The sequence below is a fragment of the Aethina tumida genome, chromosome 7 (assembly GCF_024364675.1).
Source record: "Aethina tumida isolate Nest 87 chromosome 7, icAetTumi1.1, whole genome shotgun sequence".
NCBI classification, from domain to species: domain Eukaryota; kingdom Metazoa; phylum Arthropoda; class Insecta; order Coleoptera; family Nitidulidae; genus Aethina; species Aethina tumida.
This window is the reverse complement of record NC_065441.1, coordinates 1,563,878-1,589,735: the sequence shown is the minus strand read 5'-3', so window position 1 is coordinate 1,589,735 and position 25,858 is coordinate 1,563,878. Positions and strand designations below refer to the sequence as shown.

The 25,858-nt window shown below is 33.2% G+C and overlaps 4 protein-coding genes across 6 annotated transcripts in view; 2 read left to right on the top strand and 2 right to left on the bottom strand.

Moving 5' to 3' along the window:
• Positions 1 to 93: 93 nt before the first annotated feature.
• Positions 94 to 635, top strand: LOC109603666 (mitochondrial import inner membrane translocase subunit Tim8). The gene is made up of 2 exons (XM_020020160.2): positions 94 to 287; positions 354 to 635. Exons 1-2 carry the CDS (start codon positions 180 to 182, stop codon positions 522 to 524), a joined length of 279 nt encoding a protein of 92 aa, XP_019875719.1. The 5' UTR covers positions 94 to 179; the 3' UTR covers positions 525 to 635.
• Positions 636 to 699: 64 nt separating this feature from the next.
• On the bottom strand, positions 700 to 2,333 carry LOC109603665 (intraflagellar transport protein 57 homolog). The gene is made up of 6 exons (XM_020020159.2): positions 2,139 to 2,333; positions 1,872 to 2,034; positions 1,702 to 1,820; positions 1,456 to 1,655; positions 986 to 1,387; positions 700 to 933 (listed from the first exon to the last, which is right to left on the bottom strand). The coding sequence occupies exons 1-6, from the start codon at positions 2,285 to 2,287 to the stop codon at positions 773 to 775; spliced, it is 1,194 nt and encodes a 397-aa protein (XP_019875718.2). The 5' UTR covers positions 2,288 to 2,333; the 3' UTR covers positions 700 to 772.
• Positions 2,334 to 4,379: 2,046 nt separating this feature from the next.
• Positions 4,380 to 7,778, bottom strand: LOC109603661 (TBC1 domain family member 15). Its single transcript, XM_020020155.2, has 6 exons — positions 7,759 to 7,778; positions 7,029 to 7,675; positions 5,840 to 6,501; positions 5,469 to 5,783; positions 5,094 to 5,416; positions 4,380 to 5,032 (listed from the first exon to the last, which is right to left on the bottom strand). The coding sequence occupies exons 1-5, from the start codon at positions 7,761 to 7,763 to the stop codon at positions 5,135 to 5,137; spliced, it is 1,911 nt and encodes a 636-aa protein (XP_019875714.2). The 5' UTR covers positions 7,764 to 7,778; the 3' UTR covers positions 4,380 to 5,032; positions 5,094 to 5,134.
• A 9,783-nt stretch (positions 7,779 to 17,561) lies between these two features.
• The window catches only part of LOC109603660 (dachshund homolog 2), a 130,068-nt gene continuing 121,771 nt past the window's right edge, over positions 17,562 to 25,858 (top strand). For all 3 annotated transcript variants that reach the window (XM_049969970.1, XM_049969971.1, XM_049969969.1), the window contains exon 1: positions 17,562 to 18,612. In XM_049969970.1, the coding sequence (XP_049825927.1) occupies positions 17,927 to 18,612 (686 nt within the window). In that variant the 5' untranslated portion in view covers positions 17,562 to 17,926. The remainder of the gene's footprint in view (positions 18,613 to 25,858) is intronic.

Below are 25,858 nucleotides of genomic sequence, written 5' to 3'. Positions count from 1 at the left end.
CCGTCTATTTGCGAAACTATTCAGTTGAATAAAGTAAATTACAGTTACCTGTACAAAAATCATTCGTGTTTTTAAAATTTCCAACTGAGGGCGCAGTAGTCGATTGTCAAAACTAATTGGCAAGTTACGAGTGTAAATTTCCCGTTTTGAAAATCAGAATAAAACAAACTTCCCACAAAATGTCCGATTTCGATTCATCGTTTTCCGAAGGCTTGGGCAAAGGCGGCGACAAAGAATTGCAGGAGTTCCTCATGGTCGAGAAACAGAAAGCCCAATTCAATGCGCAGGTGAGGTTATGTCATGCTTGTTGAGGTTATAGTCTCATACAATTAGAAAATTTAAATTTGTTATAGATCCATGAATTCAATGACTTCTGCTGGGATAAGTGCGTCGACAAACCGTCGAACAAGTTGGACAGCAGGACCGAAACCTGCCTGACAAACTGTGTGGACAGGTTCATCGATGTGTCGCTGTTGATCACCAACCGATTTTCGCAGCTTTTGCAGAAAAGTGGTGGAATGTAGACGTCTTACGTTAAGACTAGATTAACTGAGTTTTTGTTGTTTTATACCAGGAATTGTTACTATATGTCTGTATGGTATATTTTGTTAGGGATTAAATAGTGAGGAAATTTACAGTTGTTACTTTATTGTACACTTTGATCTCATTAAATATTTTTATATATTTAAGGACTTTGAATGCAATAAAATTAAACGTAAGTTTATTATATTAATTGGTCTCATAAAACTGTGTAAACTACATTATAAAACTATTAAAATATTGAAATTGATTGGCCAAATTCATTTTCAAGTTGTTTTTCATCTCTGATTTTGGTCTGCAGCAGAATACACTCCAAAACGCCAATTCTTACGTCTATATCGATGATTTCCTGCCTGATTTTAGCCACCGATTTTTTTATATTCACCAAAGGAGCTAAAACAGCAAATATGACAACAACTTAAATAAATAACTTCATATTACTTACTTCCATCAGTCATGGAACTTCCGCGTTCCTCCATTTGTTGCTTGACAGTTTCCAATCGATCGGTTAATTTGCTCAGTTCTCGATTTCTATCAGCAACTCCCGAACTCACACTCTTGTATTTGTCCCTGACTTGAGAAAGCTGATCCTGCAAAAGTCTATACTGCTGTAAAGTGTCCTCCAGTTCTCTATTCAGGTATTTTTCTCTGCTCCCAACTTTGTCCAAAGTTGAAGAGATGTCCTTGTGTAGCTTTTCCAGGTGGGTTTTCGTTGGGTTTAGCGTTAATTCGATGTTGTTCTTGTGATTCTTCATCTGTTCGAAATGAGCCCTCCAATCCCTGCTGTCATTTTTTATGGTTACTTTAAGTTGAGGTAACACTCGCTCCACCTCAATTCTCCATGATTCTAGAAAGATTGTCGTAATAGAACGTTAATATTTTTTGACTGTGCATTAATTGAAGTTGTGACAAAACCTTCATCTATGTTAGACTTCAGTTCGCTGGCGGTTATTTCCCTTTTTCTTGGTTTCAAGTCATCCAACCTGAATATATTTTCCTCATCCGAGTCGTCCGAATAAGCAGCGATCATTTCTTCCTCAACCCGGTCTAAATTTATTTCGGATTCGTCCTCCATAACATCCACCTCCTCCTCCGTTTCTTCCGGAGCCTTGGGACTATTTTTATAATAGTTAATTATTTATTATTAATATTTTTTAGTACCTGTCCCATTTAAAGTTCTTATGTTTTAAAGCAGCCGTTGCTAAGTTGTCCAGGATGTTCACGACTTGTTCTCCGAAACCCTGTTTCAGTTTACTCGCTGAGAAATCCACGTTCAACCCCTAAAAATGTTTAATGTTGACGGAAAAAATGAACAAATTCGTATAACGCACATTTTCTTTAACGGCCTCTAAAATTTTGTTAATTGTTTCGTTTGGATCATCATATTCTTGAGGCTGTACAAATTCTTTTCCCACTTTTCTCACCAACCATGCTGCTAGAAGGGAGAATAGGTAGAACTGCTCCCCTGGATTTTTGGCAACAACAAAATAAAATCTACAAAATTACAGATGAATAGATTATTGAATTATTTTTGAGATGAAATTGACTGGTATGTAGAGTAGTTGCAGAATAATAAATGAGACATTTTAAATACTCACTTATGTATGGGTTTTATCTTCAAATCTTTCAAAAATTCGTCCTCGTAATTTAATAGTTTTAATTTGTTCGACAAATCTTCGCAGTCTACGAAAGATATAAAAGGATATTCTTGTTCCGTATCAGAGACGATTTTTTTTTCCTTTTGCATTTTTATTTCCCGATACACACTTAATTACAAAACGTTTGTTGTGATTGTCTAATTTGAATTTGATCGATGTCTGGTAGGATATACGTCCAATAGAGGCCGTCAATTTTGAATATTCTAAAATATATTAAATATTAGAATATATATTAGATTCTCTTCTATTATTGGTATATAAAAAGAAAAGAGAGAAAGAAATGCAGAAGTATTTATGATTTTGTTTTGGTGTTATAAAACATTATACATTTAAATATTTAAAAATTTTCGGTTTGCTTACAGAAACCTGTACAATCCTCATGCAGTTAAACATATTTATCCTAGATGGCAAAAGCGATTATAATTTTAACGAAGCAAAGGTTTAATCAAAGGATCAGGTATTAGTGCGTGGCTATGATCGATGGCAAAAGTATTCTCTCATCAAATCAAAGACCGTTTTGGAGCTCAATAACATTCTTTTTGGCTTTCGTATGACGAATGCGCCATCTCTCCATTCAGTACAGAAGGCGTTGCCCTGATAAATTTTCTATTTTACCACGCATTTTTTTCAAATATAATGAGTACGTGAAATATAGAATTTTATGTCAGAATAACCTAAACACAAGGTGACGAGCTTTGCACCTAATAACAATTGGCGGGAAGTCACAGATTAACCAGATTGTTAACTACATAGTTTTATTTTTGGTCAGGACAACGTAACGTCATTCTGCTGCCCTGGGAAATTTTATTCTGCAAAGTTTGAAGAAACAAACATTGACGAAAGTTTGCAAGTTTGAATATTGTATCAGGATAACTTAAATGCGAGGAGGTGTCGAGCTATGCTCCTAATAACTTTTGGCGGGAAGTCACAGATTACCCAGATTGCTAACTACATAGTTCCATTTTTAGTCAGGATAACGTGACGTCAGAGTTTTACTCCTGATAAGTTTTGGCGGGAAATACCTCTTACTGCATTCTGCTGCCCTGGTAAATTTTACATTTTAGTCTGCAAAGTTTGGAGAAACAACGACGAAAGTTTGCAAATTTGAATATTGTATCAGGATAACATAAACGCGAGGAGGTGTCGAGCTTTGCTCCTAATAACTTTTGGCAGGAAGTCACAGATTACCCAGATTGCTAACTACATGGTTCCATTTTTAGTCAGGATAACGTGACGTCAGAGTTTTACTCCTGATAAGTTTTGGCGGGAAATACTTCTTACTGCATTCTGCTGCCCTGGTAAATTTTACATTTTAGTCTGCAAAGTTTGGAGAAACAACGACGAAAGTTTGCAAATTTGAATATTGTATCAGGATAACATAAACGCGAGGAGGTGTCGAGCTTTGCTCCTAATAACTTTTGACGGGAAGTCACAGATTAACCAGATTGCTAACTGCATGGTTATATTTTTAGACAGGATAACGTGACGTCAGAGTTTTACTCCTGATAAGTTGTGGCGGGAAATACCTCTTACTGCATTCTGCTGCCCTGGTAAATTTTACATTTTAGTCTGCAAAGTTTGGAGAAACAACGACGAAAGTTTGCAAATTTGAATATTGTATCAGGATAACATAAATGCGAGGAGGTGTCGAGCCTAGCTCCTAATAACTTTTGGCGGGAAGTCACAGATTAACCAGATTGCTAACTACATAGTTCTATTTTTAGTCGGGATAACGTGACGTCAGAGTTTCACTCCTGATAAGTTTTGGCGGGAAATACCTCTTACTGCATTCTGCTGCCCTGGCAAATTTTACACTTTATTCTGCAAAGTATGGAAAAACAACGATGAAAATTTGCAAGTTTGAATATTGCATCAGGATAATAAAAACGCGATGAAGTGTCGATTCTTCTAACATTTGGCGAGAGGTCACACATTATAACAAACTGATAGTATAAAACGTTAAATTCTTTATCATTATCTTGGTAAACCTCAAAGAGGGAGAATACCTTCTGGTACATGCTTAGCTAAATGTTAATGTCATTCAATTTTAATAATTTGCACGAACTAAAACTATGAAATTTATTAAAATACGATTTTCACTATTCGTTTCGACTATAAAATTATTAAAAATTTAATTAAGTGCAGTAACTCAGTTTAATCATGAAATTAAATTAAACACAATTTGATGATAAATATACAACAGTTTATTAAAAGTTCCAAGGAAAACATTAATACAAATTCTATATGTTTTGCTCATTATACAATTAAACTTATATAATATAATATACATAGAATACATTTTAAAACAAGACAGTACAAAAATAAAACTTTGAAAAAATACACAAATAACAATCATTAAGAAGCTGCAGCAACAAAGCCGTCATATGAAATACCACAGTACAATTAACTAGGAAAATTGAAATAAGACACAATCTTGAAAGGCATTATGTAACACTATGTGTTTTAATTATTGCTCTTCATCGTTCTGACTGCGTTAAAGTTACGAACAAATCATCCACACCTGTATATGGGGTGAAACGTATAAATAAAATCTAAATGACTGCGTTACAAATAGTCCTAATTAAAGAAAACCTGTTTTACGGGCATTCAAGCAGTAAACGCGACTAGAGAATAACCTCTTTTAAAATATTAGCCTAATTGGTGTTAATTATTAATAAAATTGGCAAAATTTTGGTGATACTTATACAATCTAGTGTAGTAAAATTTATCACAGGGCACGAGTTACAAGACTTTTTTAATTGTTTTCGTTATACGACCCCAATCCATTTGGACTATATTCATTTTATCGTGTGGACGAACGTTTCTTAAAATGCCTGTAACAAACAACCAAATTAATTAAATGATTTGTATAATAATAGTATTTTATGTTACTACCTTTTTTCATTTTTTTCTACGTACGTAGGTAAACGTACTTTCTAAGTAAACGATTGGTCCAAACCTCTTTCGTAAGTGGCTTCATCAGGCGATATTCTGACTTCGTTTACAGAACACCTGGGCAGCGATGATTCCCCATCTTCATTCAGGGGTGAAATCTCCCTCGAACTACTCGTCGCTAAACTCGGGGGCGGAATAGGTAATCCCAGAATCAATCTCACAGTATCCGTCAGATGTTCCGACGCCTTTATCTGGTGGAAAATGCCTTCTGCTTTGTTGAAAATCGAATCTATGTCCAATTTTCCACTCAAATCGTTTATATGCTGAAAATTTCAATTAGTTAATTAAAGGCGACGTGTTGTTGCAAGAAGTCACCTTAAGTATTTCGGTGAACCCGTTGTCGTTAGACATGAGAGCCTTCTTCTCATTATCTAAAATCGTAACGGCGATCAACAAATGGAAGTTTTCGCAGGGCAAGCCGGTCCACAGCACCTCCCAAAAACGCATCACATCATCTTGACTCAATTCGCGTTTGAACCACACCAAAAGCCAACGGAAGCAAAAGAACATGTTGGCGGACTCGTGCTCTTGCAAATAGGCGTATAGCTGAGGTTCGTAGAACGCCAACAGATCTTGCAATTTTTTGAACTGTTCCTTCATGCCAGCTTGGTCAATGTCAAAGTTAGAGCACTGCAATTCATGATATCAATCAATTTTTGAATAAAATTTGTTTATATTGGACTCACCATGATTTTCATAAAGCCGACGAAGCACCAAAACGCCTCGACTTCGTCCTGGAGTAACATAAGTAAGGGTGAAAGAAGATCACTCATTCCTTGCACATAGCCCAAGTCAAAGTTGTACATTACATAAGTCATTAAGATCTCATATAAAGTGGTTAGATTTGCATTGTTGTCCCCCTTATAAAAATCTAAAGTCCGGTCGGTTCTGCTGACGTCTTTTTCTATGAGTGATTTCCTGTCTCTGTAATCACTAAAGTTGTCTTCCTGTTCTTTAGATATCGTCTTCCACTGCACCTTCATTTTATAATACTCCTCCCTCTTTAATTCAACGATCTTTTGCCGCTCTAAATGGGTGCTATCCCAGGGATAATATTCCAAAAGGTATTTCCACACCTCGTGGCGCAAACTGGGGCAAATGCCACCACGGAAGATGTGATTTTTTACGGACTCAACGTCCGAAATTTTACCCTCGCGATCGATATGATCGAGCCACAGTTCTCGGTTCAGAGGTTTCAAACGAGGGAATTCGGGACGTGTGGGTAATTCGGGAACTTTGGGGACGACTTCATATTCGCTAGATCCGGACGTTCCGTATTCGGTGATGCTGCGATTCAGTTCTTCCTTGTCTTTCTCGTTGATTTCTGGTTTTTCCATGGTTCTATACACTGGAAAGATGTTTTATAAATACTACAAATGTGCGCACAAACTAAACTGAATAGGTTTGAAATGTAATAATTTACCTGGTTCTTCAGGTTGAAACTTTCTATATTATGTTTTCAAAGTTTATTGAATTTGGGATTAATGGGATTATAATTATGCAACTATTTATTTTTAAGAAATGCATCATGTTTTCAAAAGAAAATGGACAACTTAATTTATAAATTCTAGCACAGGCAAAAATTGAACATTATAGTATTATAAGTACCAGTTATAAAACTGAAGTATTCTTGAATCATCACTTTTTTAAAATATTTATATTGAGATAATATTTTACTTATTAAACAGAACATGTTAGTCACAAAAAAGTTCCATTACTTGTAATTGCTGTAAATATTTACAAATTATATGAACATGACAAATACTCATTGTGTGAATTTAAATTAAATTTTATAATTTAAAAATAAATATAAAAAGAACATAAATTTGTCATTAATGCATAATAAAGAAGCACCATGAATCAGTAAATTCTCACCGATTGTAGTGACTTTGGAGAAAGCCTCCAGGGTAGCTTCAACAGGCTGTTGCTTGAAATTGTTGAGAAGTTTCCACATCCCATAATCATCAGGCAAGTTGAGCTCGGCAAAAGACCTAGTCAGCTGTTGGTACTCTGGTGTATTCTGTTCCTGTACATAAAACAAATTCCTGTCCCGCCTCGATGGCGACGTGGTGAAAAACTCCTTAAATTTCCCCACAATAAAATCACAGTTGGTTTGGAACAGAAACGTGCAAATCAGATCTCCTTTCCCATCGTAAAACTTCAACTGACGATTCTTATTGGCGACTTTGAAGCTGCATATGTCTTTCAGCGGAGTCCTCAGACTCTTCAACCTGTTGTGATAGTCCAAAGGCAGACTCCCGCTTATGGTTCTTGTCCTTTTCTGTACGGTGTTCACAACTGCCCATTCCTGATCCTGTATCTCCGAATCGACCGTAACGTCGTTTGGTTTCCATTCCAGGAACTTTTCGCGTGGCTCCGCTCTTGTTTCGTTAATGTATATTGTACCGATACAGTTCATAAACGACATGTACGTGGATTTGGCCTGTATGAGTAGCACCCCATCCTGGGAACAAATGTCGTTAATTTCTTCGGCGTCGCCCATTATTTTTACCAGCGATGATCTACAAATTAAACAAACCACATGTCAAGTACACTTTGTTTTTTTGTTTTGTGACGAAATTTGATAATAACAGATTAGTCATACTTCATATGTAAACTAATTGGAAGTCGACACTCATCACGAAGTTTAGAGATTTCTTTTTCTAATAGGTAATAATTTCTATTTCTATTTGCAATGATTATTAGTAGATGGCACTATTTAAAAAAACATTCAAATAAAAAATATTTGTAAATTAAAATTGTAACAATAATAGCAATTTAATTTATAAATTTTCATTTTGTGCCATTCAAACTTGTTGTTAGTGTCATTTGTTTTGTTATTTAAAATGAAGTGGCGCTATCTACCAAAAACTCTGTTAAGTAACGTGTTCATTGAAATATGTTATTATCTGGCGCCATCTGAAGAAAAATAGGTTAAGCTTCAAAATTAAGAAATTATTTTTTGGTTACATTAATTTTATTAGTTTATTAATTATACGATGGATAGCAAATTATAAATTTTATAAATTCTAACTCTAGTATAATTAAGGTTTATGTAAATATAAAAAAATTCGAATTAAAAAGTCAATGTCTTAAAGTTACTTGTTCAATTTTATTTGGTTGGTTGGTTTAAGAGGAACCTTCAATTTTGGGAATTTTAAGTTTGTTAATTCATTATTTATGTGATAGATGGCGAAATGTGAACATTCATAATAAATAACTGGATACTAAAACAGAGGTACTTTTTTAAATAAATAATTCTAATGAAGAGCTTAATTTTAATTAACGTTTTTTTTTTCATTGGATCTCGGAAACATGTTTATGAATTTAATTTCTTCACTTTTAAATTAATTTATATTATTACTAAACAAAATTAAAATACCACATTAAATAAAATGATTAGTTATTTGTTCTGAACTATAAAAGTATATTTATAATGATAAGGTGTAATTAAAAATAAATCATAGAAGAAATAGAGAAGGTAATTTATTCTGATAGAGTTGCTACACAAATTGCTTCTCATTGTTAGGTGGGTTCGATACATGGAATATAAATTGTTAAAGTGGCTCAGGTTGGCCAAACTCACACACACACTCATTGTACATCGACTGGGAGGACATTAATTATCTTGATTGCGGCAAAACCGAGCCGGACATTGTATCGCAGATACACAGATGTCGAGCATCGGCATCGGCAACGGCATCGGCGGCGGCGGCGGCGGCAGCATCGACGGCAGCATCGGCGGCGGTTAGATAATAGGAAATTTCCACTGCATAATTTCCTGGCGCATTAAGAGCTCGCCGCCAGATAACAAAACGTTGGAGGCGGACAACAACAACCCGTTAGCCCCGTTTTTGGGGGGAGCGCCGCCACTTGAACGCACACACATGCCAGTATTGATAGAATGCAATATATCTAATGTTATTATCGGTCGTCCGGTATTGTTTCGAATCCGGGCGCACATCATTGTTGCATCACCTGCATCATCTGCATCATCTCCATTGTACCATGCTACTAGCCACGGAATCAATGGAATAATGATTGCGTTAACTAACTATCGACAATAAACCGCCACCCAAACTACCACTTTATTGTTACTTTAACGCCCCATAATACACACTGGACAACCGACCAATCCGGTCCATTTAGGTATGGCATATGGGATAATTAAAATTCATACCTGTACTTGTACTGATCTTTTCAAGGCGAACAGATAAAAATAAATAATGAGAATAATGAGAGGAAGAAAGTAAGAAAGAGTGGATGAATGTGTGGGACATTAGTTATGGTTTCAAGTGTGTTTAATATATTGCAACATTATGTAAAAGATATTAGAGTTTTATGCAAATATCGTGTAAGTGGTTGGGTTGTCGATACGGGAGAAGTGGACCGAAAAAAGCGAATCCATCATAGTTAAAATGTAAGAATACAATATGGAAGTACTTATAGGCTATTTTCCACACCGCAGAACCGATTTTAATACATAATGTGTCACATAAAATTATATCAAAGTGTGTATGTGTATGTATAGTGGCCGAGGCGATAAAATTGTTCCTTTTATATATTATATACGTATATATATATATATCTATAGATCATATATTCTTTGCACAAATATCCTCATAAAAATACTATAAGCTCTCCCAAAGGTTGATACCGAATCACTTTAGTATAAAAGCAAATTTATTTCGCAAGTTTATGCGTTGAAAGGGAACCGAACGCCGAACGCTCCTATTCGAATCACATCTTCATAAATTCTCCTTCTGTTTGAATTTTCAACATTCCGCTCAATCTCTTTTATTATTTATATCCTCCACCATCCACCCAAAACTATTCCTTATTCTCTTCCATTGTTGTCCTCCCGCTTCCGCTTCTCCGTTACATTCTCCACCCGATATTTATGTCGGCATTATTATTTCAAATCTCTTCGCTAATTTATGGCCACAATTAAGATATTTTTAGGGGAATCCCCAACTAAAACAATTAGATTTTGCTCGATTTATTCGATTTGAGAGAGTCGGAATGTTGTACAACGTGAAATTGTGACAGTGATTAACTATAAGGTAATGAAATAATGAAAACCCGGCACAGCACAACATTCACACTGTATGATTATAATTAGTTTAATGTACGGCTTATATAATTTAAATAATAAAATGAGGATTTTTGCATAAATTACGGTTTCTTTTAAATTTCTACATTAAACAGGATCACAAAGCATTAACTCATTATTGAAATTAACATGTGAATGTTTATTTCACATGTGCAAATTCAATAAATAACAGTAATTAATGTGAGTAATTAACAATGAAATTATATTTAATTAAAAAGATGAATTTATTTTATGTGGGTGTATGCAAAAGAACCTCCAATTATTTCATTGAGTATGCGTCTGAAACACTCATTATCCACGGGTTGTTTTCCTCCGTCCGCGGTTTATTTTAAGAACAATTAAATCAATTAAATCAATTAAATCCCAACCCCGCCAACCTACGTTGTATGTTACATGTGGTGCGAATAAAAAACCAGCGATGGAAATGAACGCATGAATACGTGTGTCCCTTAATCGATTGGTTTCATGGTAAAGAGTCCCTTCGGTTCTTATCGCTGTCCAACAGATGGTGAGATCCACCCCCGCGATGTTTGTTTTGCCGATTCGCGACGCCGCCGATCATTCAAATTACGGGGGTCGTCTCTCGCCTCCTTACATAATAGGTGGCATAAAGCAAATTTGTTTTGTCGGATCGTTGATATCCGCTAGGAAATAAAGTGCATGAAATCGTTTAATGTTATCCTAAATATTGTTTATAAAAGCGACGCGGCGACACAGCAATATGAATATGCGAAGTATGCATTGTATTTTGGACGTTCATTAATTGCAATAATAAATTATGAAATTTGTGTGCGAAATTAATGGTGTCGAGCAATTTTACAAATTTTATAATTGCCATTTTCCAGGCATGGCATTGTTTCGGGTCGGTTTCTCGTTAACGCAACACTGTCATAACATATTCATGAATATGATTAGTATTTTTGAAAATGTCGGTAATTGTGTTTGCTTATCTCCGACATTCCGCCATTGTTTATGCTGACCGGCAACATGTCAGATAATGGACCGCGCACAAACTACGAGAGGGTGAATTCCAATGCACGCGAATTGCACCCGAATTCGAAACACAACATTTCCATCCTTCCCATCCTTTCCGTCAGCAGCTTTCAATATTTATCAATCACGGAGTGTTCTTGATTAACCGCAACAAAACGAAGCGCTCGCAACCTGGGTTGCCTAATCGTTACAGAAAACTTTTATATTCCCGTCCGTTTTAAATAATTCGATCCGAACTCGGGACACGTAACGCGTTCGAAAGTTTCCAATTTCGGTTAATTCGAACGCGAGTCCGTCCACCCCCAACGTGGCGGGGCGAAGTCGCACGTCTTACGAACCTCATCTAATCCGCAACGAGAGTTTGATGACGTCGCCGGCTAATGAGCGGCCCTCACCCCCGGCTCCAAAAATAAAATATTCATTCGCACAAATCCCGAAGTCATTATGCGCGATCACAGCGCGAAAGAACCGAACGAGCCGAAGAACGGGACACGGGGCTGTTGCGGGGGGACGCCGACGACAATGCCGGACTGACACCCTGATGATGGATCACCGCGCAATATGGTGCGACTCGAAACGTTTCAATAAGACGGGATCCCGTCGACGCGACGGGAGTATGCGGTGCGTGCGTGAGACACTGCCAACTAGTCGGCATGTCAAACTGTGATTTATGTCGGCTTTTTTTTGTACGGACGGTCTTGTTATTTTGTTAGCGGCGGTCTTCTGGGGCTTATTGGAAACGTGCGGATTGAATCGATTGCGGATTGTGTTGCGACAATGCTGCGGTGTCGGGATCATCTTTTAAACGGTTTAAAATCGAATATTAAATTCACTTTGTATAATCGTCTTTGTTAAAATGCTAATTTGATTAAATTTAATAAAATGTTTACAAATTAGAAATAACAAATATTAAATATTTTATTAAATAATAATAATTTTTTATTCCAGCAAGATAGTCATATCAATTAAAATAAATATAAAAAAATATAAATATTATAAACGAAAATAAAAATTAATATAATTAATGAAAACAAGATGATTTCAATGGACTGGGCGTTCGTTAATCTGAAGACACCAATAATTTTAATACATTTGTTACATTATTTGGTCATTTTGAAGATAAACAAGAATTGTCCTGCCTGATCAAGCAATATTACGTATTTATTTTAACATTTTCTTTTGCTTAGACTTATTATTTCTAACGAATGTCATTTGCTTGAAAAAAATATTAGAAAATTTTGAATAAAAAAAATGAGATGATAAAGACATTACACCTTTAGAACATTCAATATTTATCAATCACGGAGTGTTCTTAATTAACTGCAACACAACGAGGCGGATTTAAACTCAGTTGCCTAATTGTTACAGAAATCTTTAACATTCTCGTCCGTTTTCAATTTCTTAGAAAACAATAACATTACTACTATAAAAAAATCTTAGATGGTCATCATTGTTGCTTAAAATTAGAGATTAAAAAATGGCCCAATAAGTAAAAATTATTTGAAAAAAACATAAATAACGGGGATTTTACTATCTAGGGAGATAAATTGGTTATGGATTTAACCAGGAACAAATAATCTATAAGCATTAAAAATGTAAAACAGTTCTTCAAAGAAAAAGAATTAAGTAAATGTAAGTGTAATACATTTAAACAAAAAATACAAATTCTTCCTGTGGGTTACATGGTTTTTGTAAATATATGATACAACAGATTCATTTAAAAGGTCTCTGACCTTCCTTTGAACCATTAAAATATTGGGTAGGAAAATTTAAATGAGCACAGTGAAATCTTAAAGACCTCGTTAGAAACGTTTAAAAAAATCCCCAAATTGGTTTTGGATGATCGTCAACTAATTGTGGGTATCCAGAAAAAATGTGGCCATTTCAACATGAATAAGCTGTATGAGAAATATTTCCACATTTTACATGAAGATGTTTCAATCAAGCAGTTGGCCAACTTTCACCATAATAGAGACGAATTTTGAGTTAATCCATTAAAATAGATGAAACTTGGTTTCATCATTTAACACACCTGAGATGAAAGAACAGTCAAAACAAGAAAAGAATCAGCTCCAAAGAATATGGAAGGTAGTTTTTTTGAATAAGCATGAGATCATTTTATCTACAAAAAGTATAAACCACCAACGACGAACTGTATGTCTGTATTTACATTTCGGAGATGAAATTAAAGAAAATCGGCCATATTCAACAAGGAAAAGAAGTGTTATTCCATCAGGACAATAAGCCAATTTACACATCCATTATTGCAATGAACAAAAACAATGAATGAAACTTGTTGGTGGTGTTGATTACTGTTTTGAAGAGCTCAACGTTTCTCACTATAGACGTGGGTATCGGTATCTACCTAAACAGTAAATGTGAAAAATAAAGAATATTTTTCAGAATTCCTTTGTTTTTCCTTAGTTAGCTTGGATACTTTTTGAACTGCCCTCGTAGTAGATTACTTCATGGTGGTCACATTTTATAGATTATTTCTATTTAATTCTATGAAAATATATAATTTTAGTAATTTTCAAACTAAAAAATTCTAAAGCAGTAATCCGGGTCCTCTATAGTACAGAAACACCCAAATGATATCCGTCATCAACGTAGTTGTAGATAAAGTAATCATTTACACCTGCGCATCCACCATTTTCATAACATATTGTTTGCTATCCTAATAAAAATCTAATTGTTCGTAATGTTATTATATTACTGTTGTCGAAGGGAGGCAATAAAAATGAGATGCAGATCGGCCACACACTCCCGCAGAATCGCATAAGAGCGGAGCGTGGTGTGTCATTAATCATGCGAATTGTGAAGAAGAAGACGGTCGGTCGGCGTGCCAACCGGCGATAACCGTCGCGACGCTTCGCAAACGCGTAACCGCACCGATGCCCAAATCAAAATTCGCTCCTACAATCTCCACACGAATTGTCCGCAAAAAAATTTATTTTCCATACGTGATTCATTTTTTATTACTAATTTGATCATTTTTATTGTCTAAATTAGGGATTTGTTATTTTATCTGTGGAAACTACAATTGTTTTACTGGCATTAAATAAAGAGGCAAAATTAATTTTATGATATTTATCTTACAACGTTTACAATCTTTTCTTTTCGTCTGTGTTTTCATTTTACAACCCACTTCCTACGTTTATTTAATATTTAAAAAACAAACAGTACTGATAAAAAAGTGAGGAATTAATATTAATAATTTGTGAGTTTAAAATATACGGACAATTTAAAAGGATAGAGGTTGAAGAGTTTTAGATTTGGTGAGTTATGCAAAGAACAGATATCAGTCTTGTCCCTTATTTGCTTTATACGATTACACACCCCCAACTTTCCATATTCACTTTTCCACAATATGTCATTGATTGATAATATTCAAATTCGATAAATCTTATGGAAAATCGAACTGTTCATTTCTATTTTATTATTCATGACTGACTGGTGACTACTAAAGAATTATATTATTGGAAATATTCTGTAAATATTATAATTAGTTTAACTAGTAAAATCAATTTTTTAAATTTAACATATGTTACATATCAATAAAATTTGTGTACAATAGTTAATTATCACAAAATAAATTGTAAATAAAAATATGTACTAAAGTGAGCGTAATGGAAATAATTCATAAAATATAATTAGGTCAATCCCATTTAGTTAAGTTAAGAATCTTTTATAACCAAAATTAAAATTGTTAGTTAATAATTTTAACCGAGTCTCACCACCATAATTCACTGTGGCAAAATTCAATTGTGACAGTAACCATTACATCGACAATAAACCACAAAACATCAATAGCAACAATCAGAAAAAAGGAGGCAAACAAAAATGATTGTTGCGTGCATAATGAAAGGAAGAGCGGCGAACCTTTAGAGAAAATAATAGTGAAACCGGAGGGGCGGAAAAGCGGTACGAAAATCCCGTCGAGTTTCACCCTCGTCCCTCGGCCCGATATATTAAAGTATCTCTCTTAAATTTAGGGGATGAACACGCTCGTTCTTGGACCCCGCGATGTCACTGACCTACTGACCAAAATTATCCCCATCCAAAACTGTGTCGATTATCTCAGGAATCAAATCTGATTGAACTATTTAAACCAATGTGTGAGAGAGCGTGGGTGTTTCGGATGTGACGTCTCACGTATCTTATTAATGTATCAATTGGTTTGACGGAAGAACGGACGAATGGATTTTGGGCTTTTTTAATGGGACGAAATTGATTTCAACAACCGAACTAAAATCGACTGATTTGAGATTATAAATAAACCTGTATTTGGGAAGATCATTCAAACGATTATTTTCCTCCTTAGATACAAGTATAATATTATAATTAAAAGAATTAATCATTTTTATCAAAATTTTATATTTAGACATGATTATTTATCAATTTGTAGTTTGTAAATTTTATATATTTTAACAGTTTATTAAATACCCACATAATAAATTCTTAAGCCATTTTTAATTATTTAAGTTTACAATTTTTATAGTACTAAATTTTTTACTCTCACCACTTGTATGAAATGTATTATATTATATATATATTTAAATTAATTAAAATTTGAACTTTGAATTTTAATTGTTAATATCATATAATACACTAAAAGTGTTTTATTAAATGTTTTAATACTATAATAAAATAAAAGTAGGATGATAAAAATATAATTTCTTATTTAAAACTAATATAATATATCTAATTTTCTAAAATATTGTAGACAATATTTAGTTTATTACATGAAATAAATAAAGTAATAAATATAAATATATAATATAAATATAATAAATTAATATAAAATAAAAAATAAATAAATATAAAATGGTATTGATTTTTTTTTAATGTGCCACATTTAATAATAACTTACCCATCTAGAGCTAGAAAATGTATTTTGTGTGCTACACTTAATAAGATTCTACCCACACATATAATAGACTTAGAAAATTTATTTTGTATATATTTAAATAGAAATTAAAACGTATTCAAATTAATTAGAAAATTATACTTATTTTTTAATAGTTAATTTTATATAATATGATTCTAAAAGTGTTTTATTAAAAATTAAATTTATTTAATACTAACATAGAAGTAGAATATTAAAAATTTAATTTCTTATTTAAAACGAGTATAAAATATCTAATTTTTCTTAAATTTAATTTGATTGGAATGGTTTATATTTATTTTTAATTTATGAAAAATATAAACTTTTAAAATCGTATTAAATTTTAAATATGTGCTACACGTAATGAAATCTTACCCACAAAGATAATAGTCTTAAGAAACGTATTTTATAATATATATTATAATATATATTTATATTATGCCTGAGTAAAATAAAGATTAAAAATTACATTAAATTTTGTAAGACAACATTCATTGTTAATATTAACAGAAATTATTATAATTCTCTTTTTTTAAATGATGATGATCTGGAGTCAAAATGTGTAATATATTGAAATCACAGCAGCAACAGGGAAATGTTTATTTTAACATTATATCATAAAATGATCCAGAACATATTAAGTATTTTTTAAATTATGTTTATAATTGTCAACATTTCTATAAAATTAAATTAGAAATTGAATAATAAAATCTTTATTATTAACTAAAAATATAAATAATATAAAATTATATAAATCAAGATCTTTAACGAACGTTTATACCGTTTTTATTGAAAAATGCCGAATAACCATTTCAATGAAAATCTTATAGACTATTTCTATAAGATATCTAGTTAAAATTGAGTAAAAAAATCAGAGTGTTTAGTTTCTTTAAGAAAGGCGAAAAAATATGGAACAAAAGGAAAACAATAAAAAAATGGTTTGAACATTGATTCGCGGCCGGCGAAGAAACGAGAGAAGTGAAGTGAGGTGAAGAAATGGGAAGAGAAGGAAGATCAAGCCGTAGAGGCTAGAGATGCTAGAGAGGCTAGAGAGGCTAGAGAGGCACGGTCTTAAAAGAAAGGAGCCCGCACACCTCGTATTGATTGCAGAGCGACAGCGCGGTGACATTCTTTATCAATACGTCACAGCTCATATTTCAAGTTGTCTGCAAACGCCCTCGCCGCTACAAAGAAACTAACTTCTTTCGGTAGCCGGGGGCGCGGCGCGACACGGAGTCGGGGCGGCGGGGCACCAACCGTACGCCGACCGCCTCGCCGGCCGACCAATGAGCGCGAACGGGCGGGCACCGACCGCGGCCCCGCCTCCCGGCCACTTGCACCACTTTTTCCAAATGTTTTTATTTATTACATTTGTAACGGCAGGCGAGTGTACTGGTTGTGTCGTCTGCACACACACACACACTTCCTTCAGGTCGCGGAACAGCCGAACGAGCCGAACAAGCCGATCGAGTGTACCGAGCCGAGTGTACCGGGTGGTGCGCGCACAACCGTTCTGCTGCTGCCCCGCCTAAAGTTCGGACCCAGGCGGCACACAGCACACAAGCACACAGACAGACAAACAATACTACATACGTATACGAATTCCGCAATCCGCAACTATTGCGAGACCGCCTCTCGTCCGCTCCTGCAGGCCGCAGCGCACGTTTCTCGCATTCGGTGCTTCCGTTCATATGGACAGTGACTCGCAGTGACTCTATTATCCAACCGTTGAACATTCGAAACGAAACTTTTTGTTAGTTAGTGAAAGGGTTTGTCGCGATGATGGACACGACCGCGATGGACTCGGCCAGCGACCACAGCAGCCACGCATCGTCCGGTTCGCCGGCCGCCGCGAAACCGTCCCCGTCGCCGCCGACCAACAACAACAACAACAACCACATCGGCGGCGTGCAGCAGCATAGCAGCCCCAGACAGGCGTCGCCGATGGCGCCGTGTCCGCCGATGTCGATGGCACACGCCCTCAGCCCTCCGCCGGTGTCCTCCGCCAGCCTGGCCAGAAGCATGGCCCTCGGCCATCTGCCGCCTCCAGGTCTCGGCCTGCTCAACTCCCTGGGAGTGCTGCACCACAGTCCTTTGGACTTGATGGCCCATCACGCGCCCCCCAGGTCGTACAACAGTCCGCCGCCGATCTCCACCTCCGATCCGACCGCCAACGAGTGCAAACTGGTGGATTACAGAGGTCAAAAGGTGGCCGCCTTCATCATAGCCGGCGACACCATGCTCTGTCTGCCCCAGGCTTTCGAGCTGTTTCTCAAACACCTCGTCGGAGGTTTGCACACAGTTTACACGAAACTGAAACGGTTGGACATTGTGCCCCTAGTTTGCAACGTCGAACAGGTCAGGATCCTGAGGGGGCTGGGGGCTATACAGCCCGGGGTCAATCGGTGCAAGCTGCTCAGCTGCAAGGACTTTGACACTCTGTACAAGGACTGCACCACGGCCAGGTACGTGTCTGTCAATTTTTACAATTTTATTCTGTCACCTTTAGAAACATTGCTGACGTCTTATTGTTACTATTAACTCTTTTATTGTGTTGAAGAAGAGTGGTGACTTTTATTAAATCGTCATTTTTAAATTATTATATTTAAATCTTTTAATATTGTGGATTATCCTCTGAAGAGATTGTAATCTTGTCAGATTATAATTTCTACTTTCTTCAAACGGACTTTCTGTCACTTGAAAATCAACCTGACTAAAAATAAGATACATATCTTAAGTTAAGTAGTTTTCTTGTTTCTCTACAAATAAAGTACTGAAACATTATGTAAAAAATTTCTAAATAAAACTACATAATAGTTACACTCAAAAACAATTTAACACTTTTTTCAAACAATGACGAAATACAACTGAAAAGAATTGAAATGTGTAGAAACATTAATTTGCTCATTAAATTATTCGGTTTTTAATTAAATACTTCTAATTATTTTAATTTAACATGAATTTAATTTTATTTTTGTTTGCCTTATAATTTTCTCATAAATTTTATTATATTTATTATTATTATTTATTATTTTATAATTCATCATGAATTAACTCCAACAAATTTTGATTGATTAAATTTAAAATTATTACATACAGATAAATGAAATCAATCTAATAAAGTACACATATTATGTATAAAAATACACATATTATTTATTTTAAAATAAAATTTACAACTTTATTTATTATCATATATATTTAAATTTTCTGTAATTTAATTTTAAAATATTTTTATTATTATTTATATTAAATGAAAACATAATAAATGTTTAAGCATTTTTTTTAGTAAAGAAATGAAAAAAGCATATTTCTTAAAAAATTTATTTAGATATGTTTAAGTAAAATCAGTTAATATATTGTTCTAAATTGTAAAAAATATTTTTATGCTTTAATGAAATAGTAATTAAAAACCATGGTTTAAAATAGTAATAAAAAGCTACATACAATTCAAATAGCAATTAGTAATTTTATTACAAAATCTTAAAAATCATTCTAAACTGTTTAATTTTTATTGAAAAGCGTTTGTTCACCATTATAATAATTATTTTACATATACATGATAGATTTTAAATTTCAATTTAAACTTTTTGGTAAAATTCTCATCAATTTTAATTACATTTATCATAATTAAAATAATTTTAATTTTTTTACAATTAATTTGTTAATTTAAATTGTTTAATTTTATTAATTTAGATTAATAATTCTTATATTTTCTTTAATATTATTGGTTTAATTTTTTTATTCTTATAAATTAGTAATATTAATTTTAATTTTATTTACTTTTATATATTTTTTTAAATTTTATAAATTTGAAATACGAATTTTCATTTTGTTTAATTTAAATGGTTATTTTTAATTATTTGAAATTTTATAAATTTAATTTGATAATTTTAATTTGTATTTTCAATATATTATTATAAATTTAAATGAATAAATATTTTTTTACATTTATTTTATAATTTATTTTTTAATTTTATTGGTTATTTTTACTTTTTTAAGTTTAATTTTATAAATTATTTAAATTTAAATCAATAATTAAAATTTTAAAGCTATTTTTTTTTTAATTTTTTAAATCTAAAATACTAATTTTCATGTTGTTTAATTTAAATGGTTATTTTTATTATTTAAATTTATTTTTGAAATTTTATAAATTTAATTTGATAATTTTAATTTGTATTTTCAATTGTTTAGACATATTTTTATATTATTATAAATTTAAACTAATAAATATTTTTTTACATTTTATTTTTTAATTTTATTGTTTTTTTTTAATTTTTTCAAATTTAATTTTATATATTTTTTGAATCAATAATTTCAATATTTTTATATTTTATTCTTTTAAATTACCTTTAAATTTTAAGGTTATTTTTTTTAATATTTGAATTGATTCAATTTTTTAGATAAATATTTTAAGCTTTTAACATTGCAATGTTTAACCTAATTTTCTATATTTTATATATTTAAATTAAAATATATGTATTAATTTTTGTGTTACGTAATTTAAATTTATTTGCATATTATATTACATTATACTTATTACTTTATTATTCACTATTATTTATAAGACCATAAATTGATCAGCTAATAAGTAACCGAAACACAAAACGTGACACAATAAACATTTTCGAAAGCGGCATCAGGTCGTGTTTTCCTGATCCGAAACACAAAATCCCATTTAATGCCACTCCAAACACAAATCCATAAACGCAAAAGGGGTTGCTCAACTCGAAGATCTGTCCTTGCATCCCCTTCGAGATCCCACCGTTAATGAATTTCTGGCATTGCCCGTAATAAAATCACGTGTCCGTTTTCTAATATTGAATCAACAATTGATATCACATGTTTTATACTCCCGCAACAACGCAATAACGCGTAAGGGACGCATCCCCTTGTTTCGGGCCGCTTTATAATCATTTCGAATTGTAATAAAGGGGGACGCACTAAGACGCATGATGCTGAATATCAAAACCAGATTTTAAGAAGCGAAAACGACTGAAGGGTTAATCACACTCCAACTTTCCTTTTAATTGGGAATGGGACGTTTCTGCGATTGTCGGGTTTCCCTGTAATTTATATTCGCTGCCACCCTCGCAAATAGGATGACACGGGCCCAAGTTTTTGAAGTGGCTCACTGAATGTTACATAATTTTATCTTTTTCATTTATCTGAAAGTCTGTTTGTCTCTTTTTTATGTTAAGTCTTATATTTTTAAATGTTAAGAGTTAGCACTACAGACATTTTAAACAACACTAACTTAACTTAACTCAAAGAAAGTTAGTGTAAAAGTAGATATTTCATTTATTAACAACCAGTTTGTATAAAATTTCTAAAAAAAATTTAGTGCCAACAACTTTAGTACTAAAGAAGTTCCATACTTAGCACCATTGGGCTTAAATATTAATGTTTTACAGTAAATTTTGCATATTTTATTGTCAAAAACACATCATTTAAAATTTATTACTATTATTCATAATATTTTAATTTGTTTACAATGTTTATAAGGAAGAACATTAATTATAATGTTAACACCAAGATAATATACATGTTACCAGATATTCTAGAATTAACTTTTTGTTTCTAAAATCACTAATAACTTATGAGAATTAATCTCAAATTTATTCTTAATAAATTGGTTAATAATTTTAGAAGGACAACATATTAAAATCTTAGCACCATTGGGTTAAATTGCATTAGTATTAGTAGTGTTAATTGTCGAAAATAAAGATAGGCATTGAAAGTTATTAAAAGATACAATTGAGGATTGTGTATTGTAGATTAGTGATTGAAAATTGAAAATGAACAATCGTTTCACCTGTTCGATGATAAAGAAAAAATCGATTGTGTAGCAAAGACGCCGTGGCGCCGTCGAATCGATAAATTACCACCACAATTCGAATCAGACAAACAGACCGACTGACAGAACCTATTAGCACTCAGCCAACAAAACGAATTCGAACCGTAAAAAAAATTAATACATTATCTCCTGCTACCGATAGAAAGAGACCTCTCCCGTCTCTGTTTCAATTACACAATTTGGTTTTGATGTTGGACGGTCATTGTTGAGGATAGGAAGGTGGAATTGTCAAAGATGGCGGTTCCAAAACCAATAAAACCAATAAAAAGCAACGTCATAAATGTCGAAGAGTTTGCACAGTTTGCAACAATGCAAGACAATAGGATGCGGCGGTTTTAAATCATCGGTAAATAAATATTGTTGACAGTTACGCCTAGGCCATTAAAGATCGGCCCGGTCCGGCCAGTCCTCTACCTTGTTTCGAGAAAATCGCCACGGATTTATTATTGTGGCAGTCGGGGCCGGTGAACGGCCAAAGGTCACACTGTGACATACACTTTATTGTTGTTTGCTTTTCGCTAATTCTCTTCTTTTTCTTTTTCTTCTTCCACCTTCCTTCGCTTCAACCATAAAACCACTTTGTATCACTATTGATGCTGTTCAACATCTTGCTTTTGTTTCATCCAACTTTCGTCTTCATTTGAATAAGTCTTTTACCCAGCTTCTTTCAAAATTCTCTTCATCTTCTTTAATTATTTTATTAGGAAAGGAAGAAGCAAGTATTAAGACTCATCAAATTTTAATATTAACTTAAGGACATTCTTAATGAAGTTTGTTTTAATAGAAATTGTTGAAATATAAATGATCAATTAAAACTTCACCTTTAATATCTTCTTTCATCTCCATTTGAATAAGACTTTTTACAGCTTCTTTCAAAATTCTGTTCATCATTTTAATAATTAATAATTTTACTAAGAAAAGATGAAGCAAGTATTAAGACTCATCAAGTTTTAATATTAACTTAAGGACATCCTTAAAGAAGTTTGTTTTAATAGAATAGAATGAAGATAAATCTTATTTGAAATTGTTGAAATATAAATGATTAACTGTAGCTTTTAAATATGTTATAAATTTTTTTCAAGGTTGAATATCTGTCTAAACTTTTTTTAGATGGATACTACTAAGCTTTTTTCCTTTTTATACTACTTAAATAGCAGGAAAGACAAGTACATATTAATTATTGATTGAATCTATTAAAACATAAATTTAAGAATATTAAGAGGCTCAAATGAGTAAATTAAGAATGGTTGTAGGTATTGAAAAATTTGTAGGAAGTAAATTGAAAGTCGTTAAAGAGGTATCTTTTGATGGAGGGTTGTTTAGGCAGGAGCAACGCAGCAACAGCAGCAGAGTTGTCTGGTCTGGTCTGGTCTGGTCTGGTTCTATTCTGTTGCACGAACGTTTTAATATTTAATTTATTTTTGTAAAGGCAATCAGAGAGTTTGTACGCAACATATTATATTTTTGCCATGGTTTAAATGGGTTTTTGTTGCATTGTGGTATGAGATTACTTGCTTACTTGCTGCATACTGAATATATGGCCATCTATTAAACTACTTCTTCTACTATGCAGATTAACATTGTGTAAAGGGAGGTGGTATGTTCTAAAATTAATTGCGTTCTGCTTATACGTCGTCGTTCAGCCTCTTTTATTTATTATGTATATTTCCCTTCTCTCTTTCCCGAGCCACGCCGCGATAATAAATGTTTTACACGAACTACCTACAAACCATCATTCAATACGACGGAATATCGATTATAATCGCCTTTATTATCTATAAATACTCCATAAATATGCTTTATCAATTCAATAAATCTAACCTGAACGCGACGTTCTCCAACAACGCCACGGATTGACCCACCAGCTATGCATGCACGGATTTTAATTACAAATTCCTGCCTTTCAATTTCACTCCATACATATTGGCATTTTTCCGTTCCTCCCGGTCCCGGTCCCGGTCCCGGTCCCGGACGTTCGACGCAATTAACCTATTAATCGCACGCGGAAACCCAAACGGGGGACCCGGGCCGCCGGAAACGAAAACAATGCCCAATGCCGTTTTTCGGCGAGACGCCACAGGTTGTGTGCCCCAGCCAGCGCCAGACGCCCGGGCATTCCTACGGGAATTGTGCGGGGCGAGAGGAGACGGTCGGAGTTTCTGCGTCTGTTGAATGGGGGATTTCCCCCTCGTGCGTACGAATTCATTCATTCCGTTTCCATTCCTAATGCCGACTGTGTTACGTACGAATCGCCGGATTCGGGCCAGTCGGCGACGGGGCGTCGCGACGGCCGCGTCGTTTATGTCTCTGCTCCTCTATGTGCACCGTTCGTCTGTGTTTGCCATTCGTAATGTTTTTATGTTGCTCTGTTTAATTTAATATATATTTCATGATTATAAAATTAATTTTAAATATTGAACTTTTGATTTAGAAATAAATTGATGTTAAGAAAGCCTTATTTATATATAGAAAATTTAACTTTCTTATAAACTAGATTTTTATCAATAGAAAAAAGTATCGTCTGCAGCGTGTATGATTCAATTTGATATATTTAACATACGCGCATATGCATAGGCACATTTGTGCTTATACAGCCATCTGTACGACAATAGCTTTAAACAAACATGTAATATACATTTGTACATCAATTTACAAATATTTTTTATTGTTGAGCCTTTTTTTGAGTCGTTAATTCTAATCCCAAAATGTCGTGTGAAAATGATTGACCCACAAAACTTGAGAAAGGTATTTAAAATAATATTTGAAGAAATATGGAGTCACAAAATCTAATTTTTAACAGCATTATTATATAATATACAAGAATTTAAACGTATGTCAAAAGTTTTAATGTAATTAGTTTGGAAATAATTAAAATATTTGAATTGTTTATTTATATGTGAGTCATAAGTTGGAACTGTATACTCCCTATTATAAATTATAAATTTAAGTTGATTAAGAATAGAAACAATATTCTAATAATACTAAGTTTAGCTTATCTTCTACATCCAGTCTTTTTTGAGTCACCAAAAAATAATTGACCCACGAAGCTTGATAAAAATTATTTAAAATAATATTTGATTAGTTCGGAAATAATGAAAATATTTGAATACAAATGTGAGTCATAAGTTGGAATTATCTACTCCTTACTATAAATCATAAATTTATTTAAAAAATATAATGGTGATTGAAAACAGAAACAATATTGAAAACAGAATTAAATATTTATAATGATCTTTTCTAAAAAGGAAATATATTTAAAAGATTATGATTTTCATTAATCATCAGTTCTTACTCATATTGTTTGAAGGTTTCTTTATTAAAATTGTTTATTTAATAACTAATTTATATGGAAATTTATTAAAAAGATATAGTTTTTCAACATTAATGCCAAAAATAGCAGACGTAGTTTTAAACTTATTAAATTATTTTTTCAAGGGATTATACATGATATTTGACCCATAATTTTATTTGGTGTTTGTTTCTATAAAACATGACACCTTAAAAAATTGATGAGCAAAAGTAATAATAATTTTATTGTGACATAAATACGATTTTTTCCCATATTTTTAATAAATCAAATTCCAAACGTGTACCTTACAAATTGACAATTACGGTTTATTTTTATAAATATATTTTGGTATTAGGATTTTCGACTTATTAAATTATAAAAACACTCCGTATAAAGTAGTTCACATCAACAGGCAAAAAGTTTTGGTGACTGCATTCTAGACGGGAATGGTTGAGAACGTCGAAAATCAATAAAACAATATCGGCGGGTCACAGAGAGATATTTGGATTAGTAAATGATTCGGCATCGGCATCGGTATCGGCACCGACGACCTGACAATGGGAGA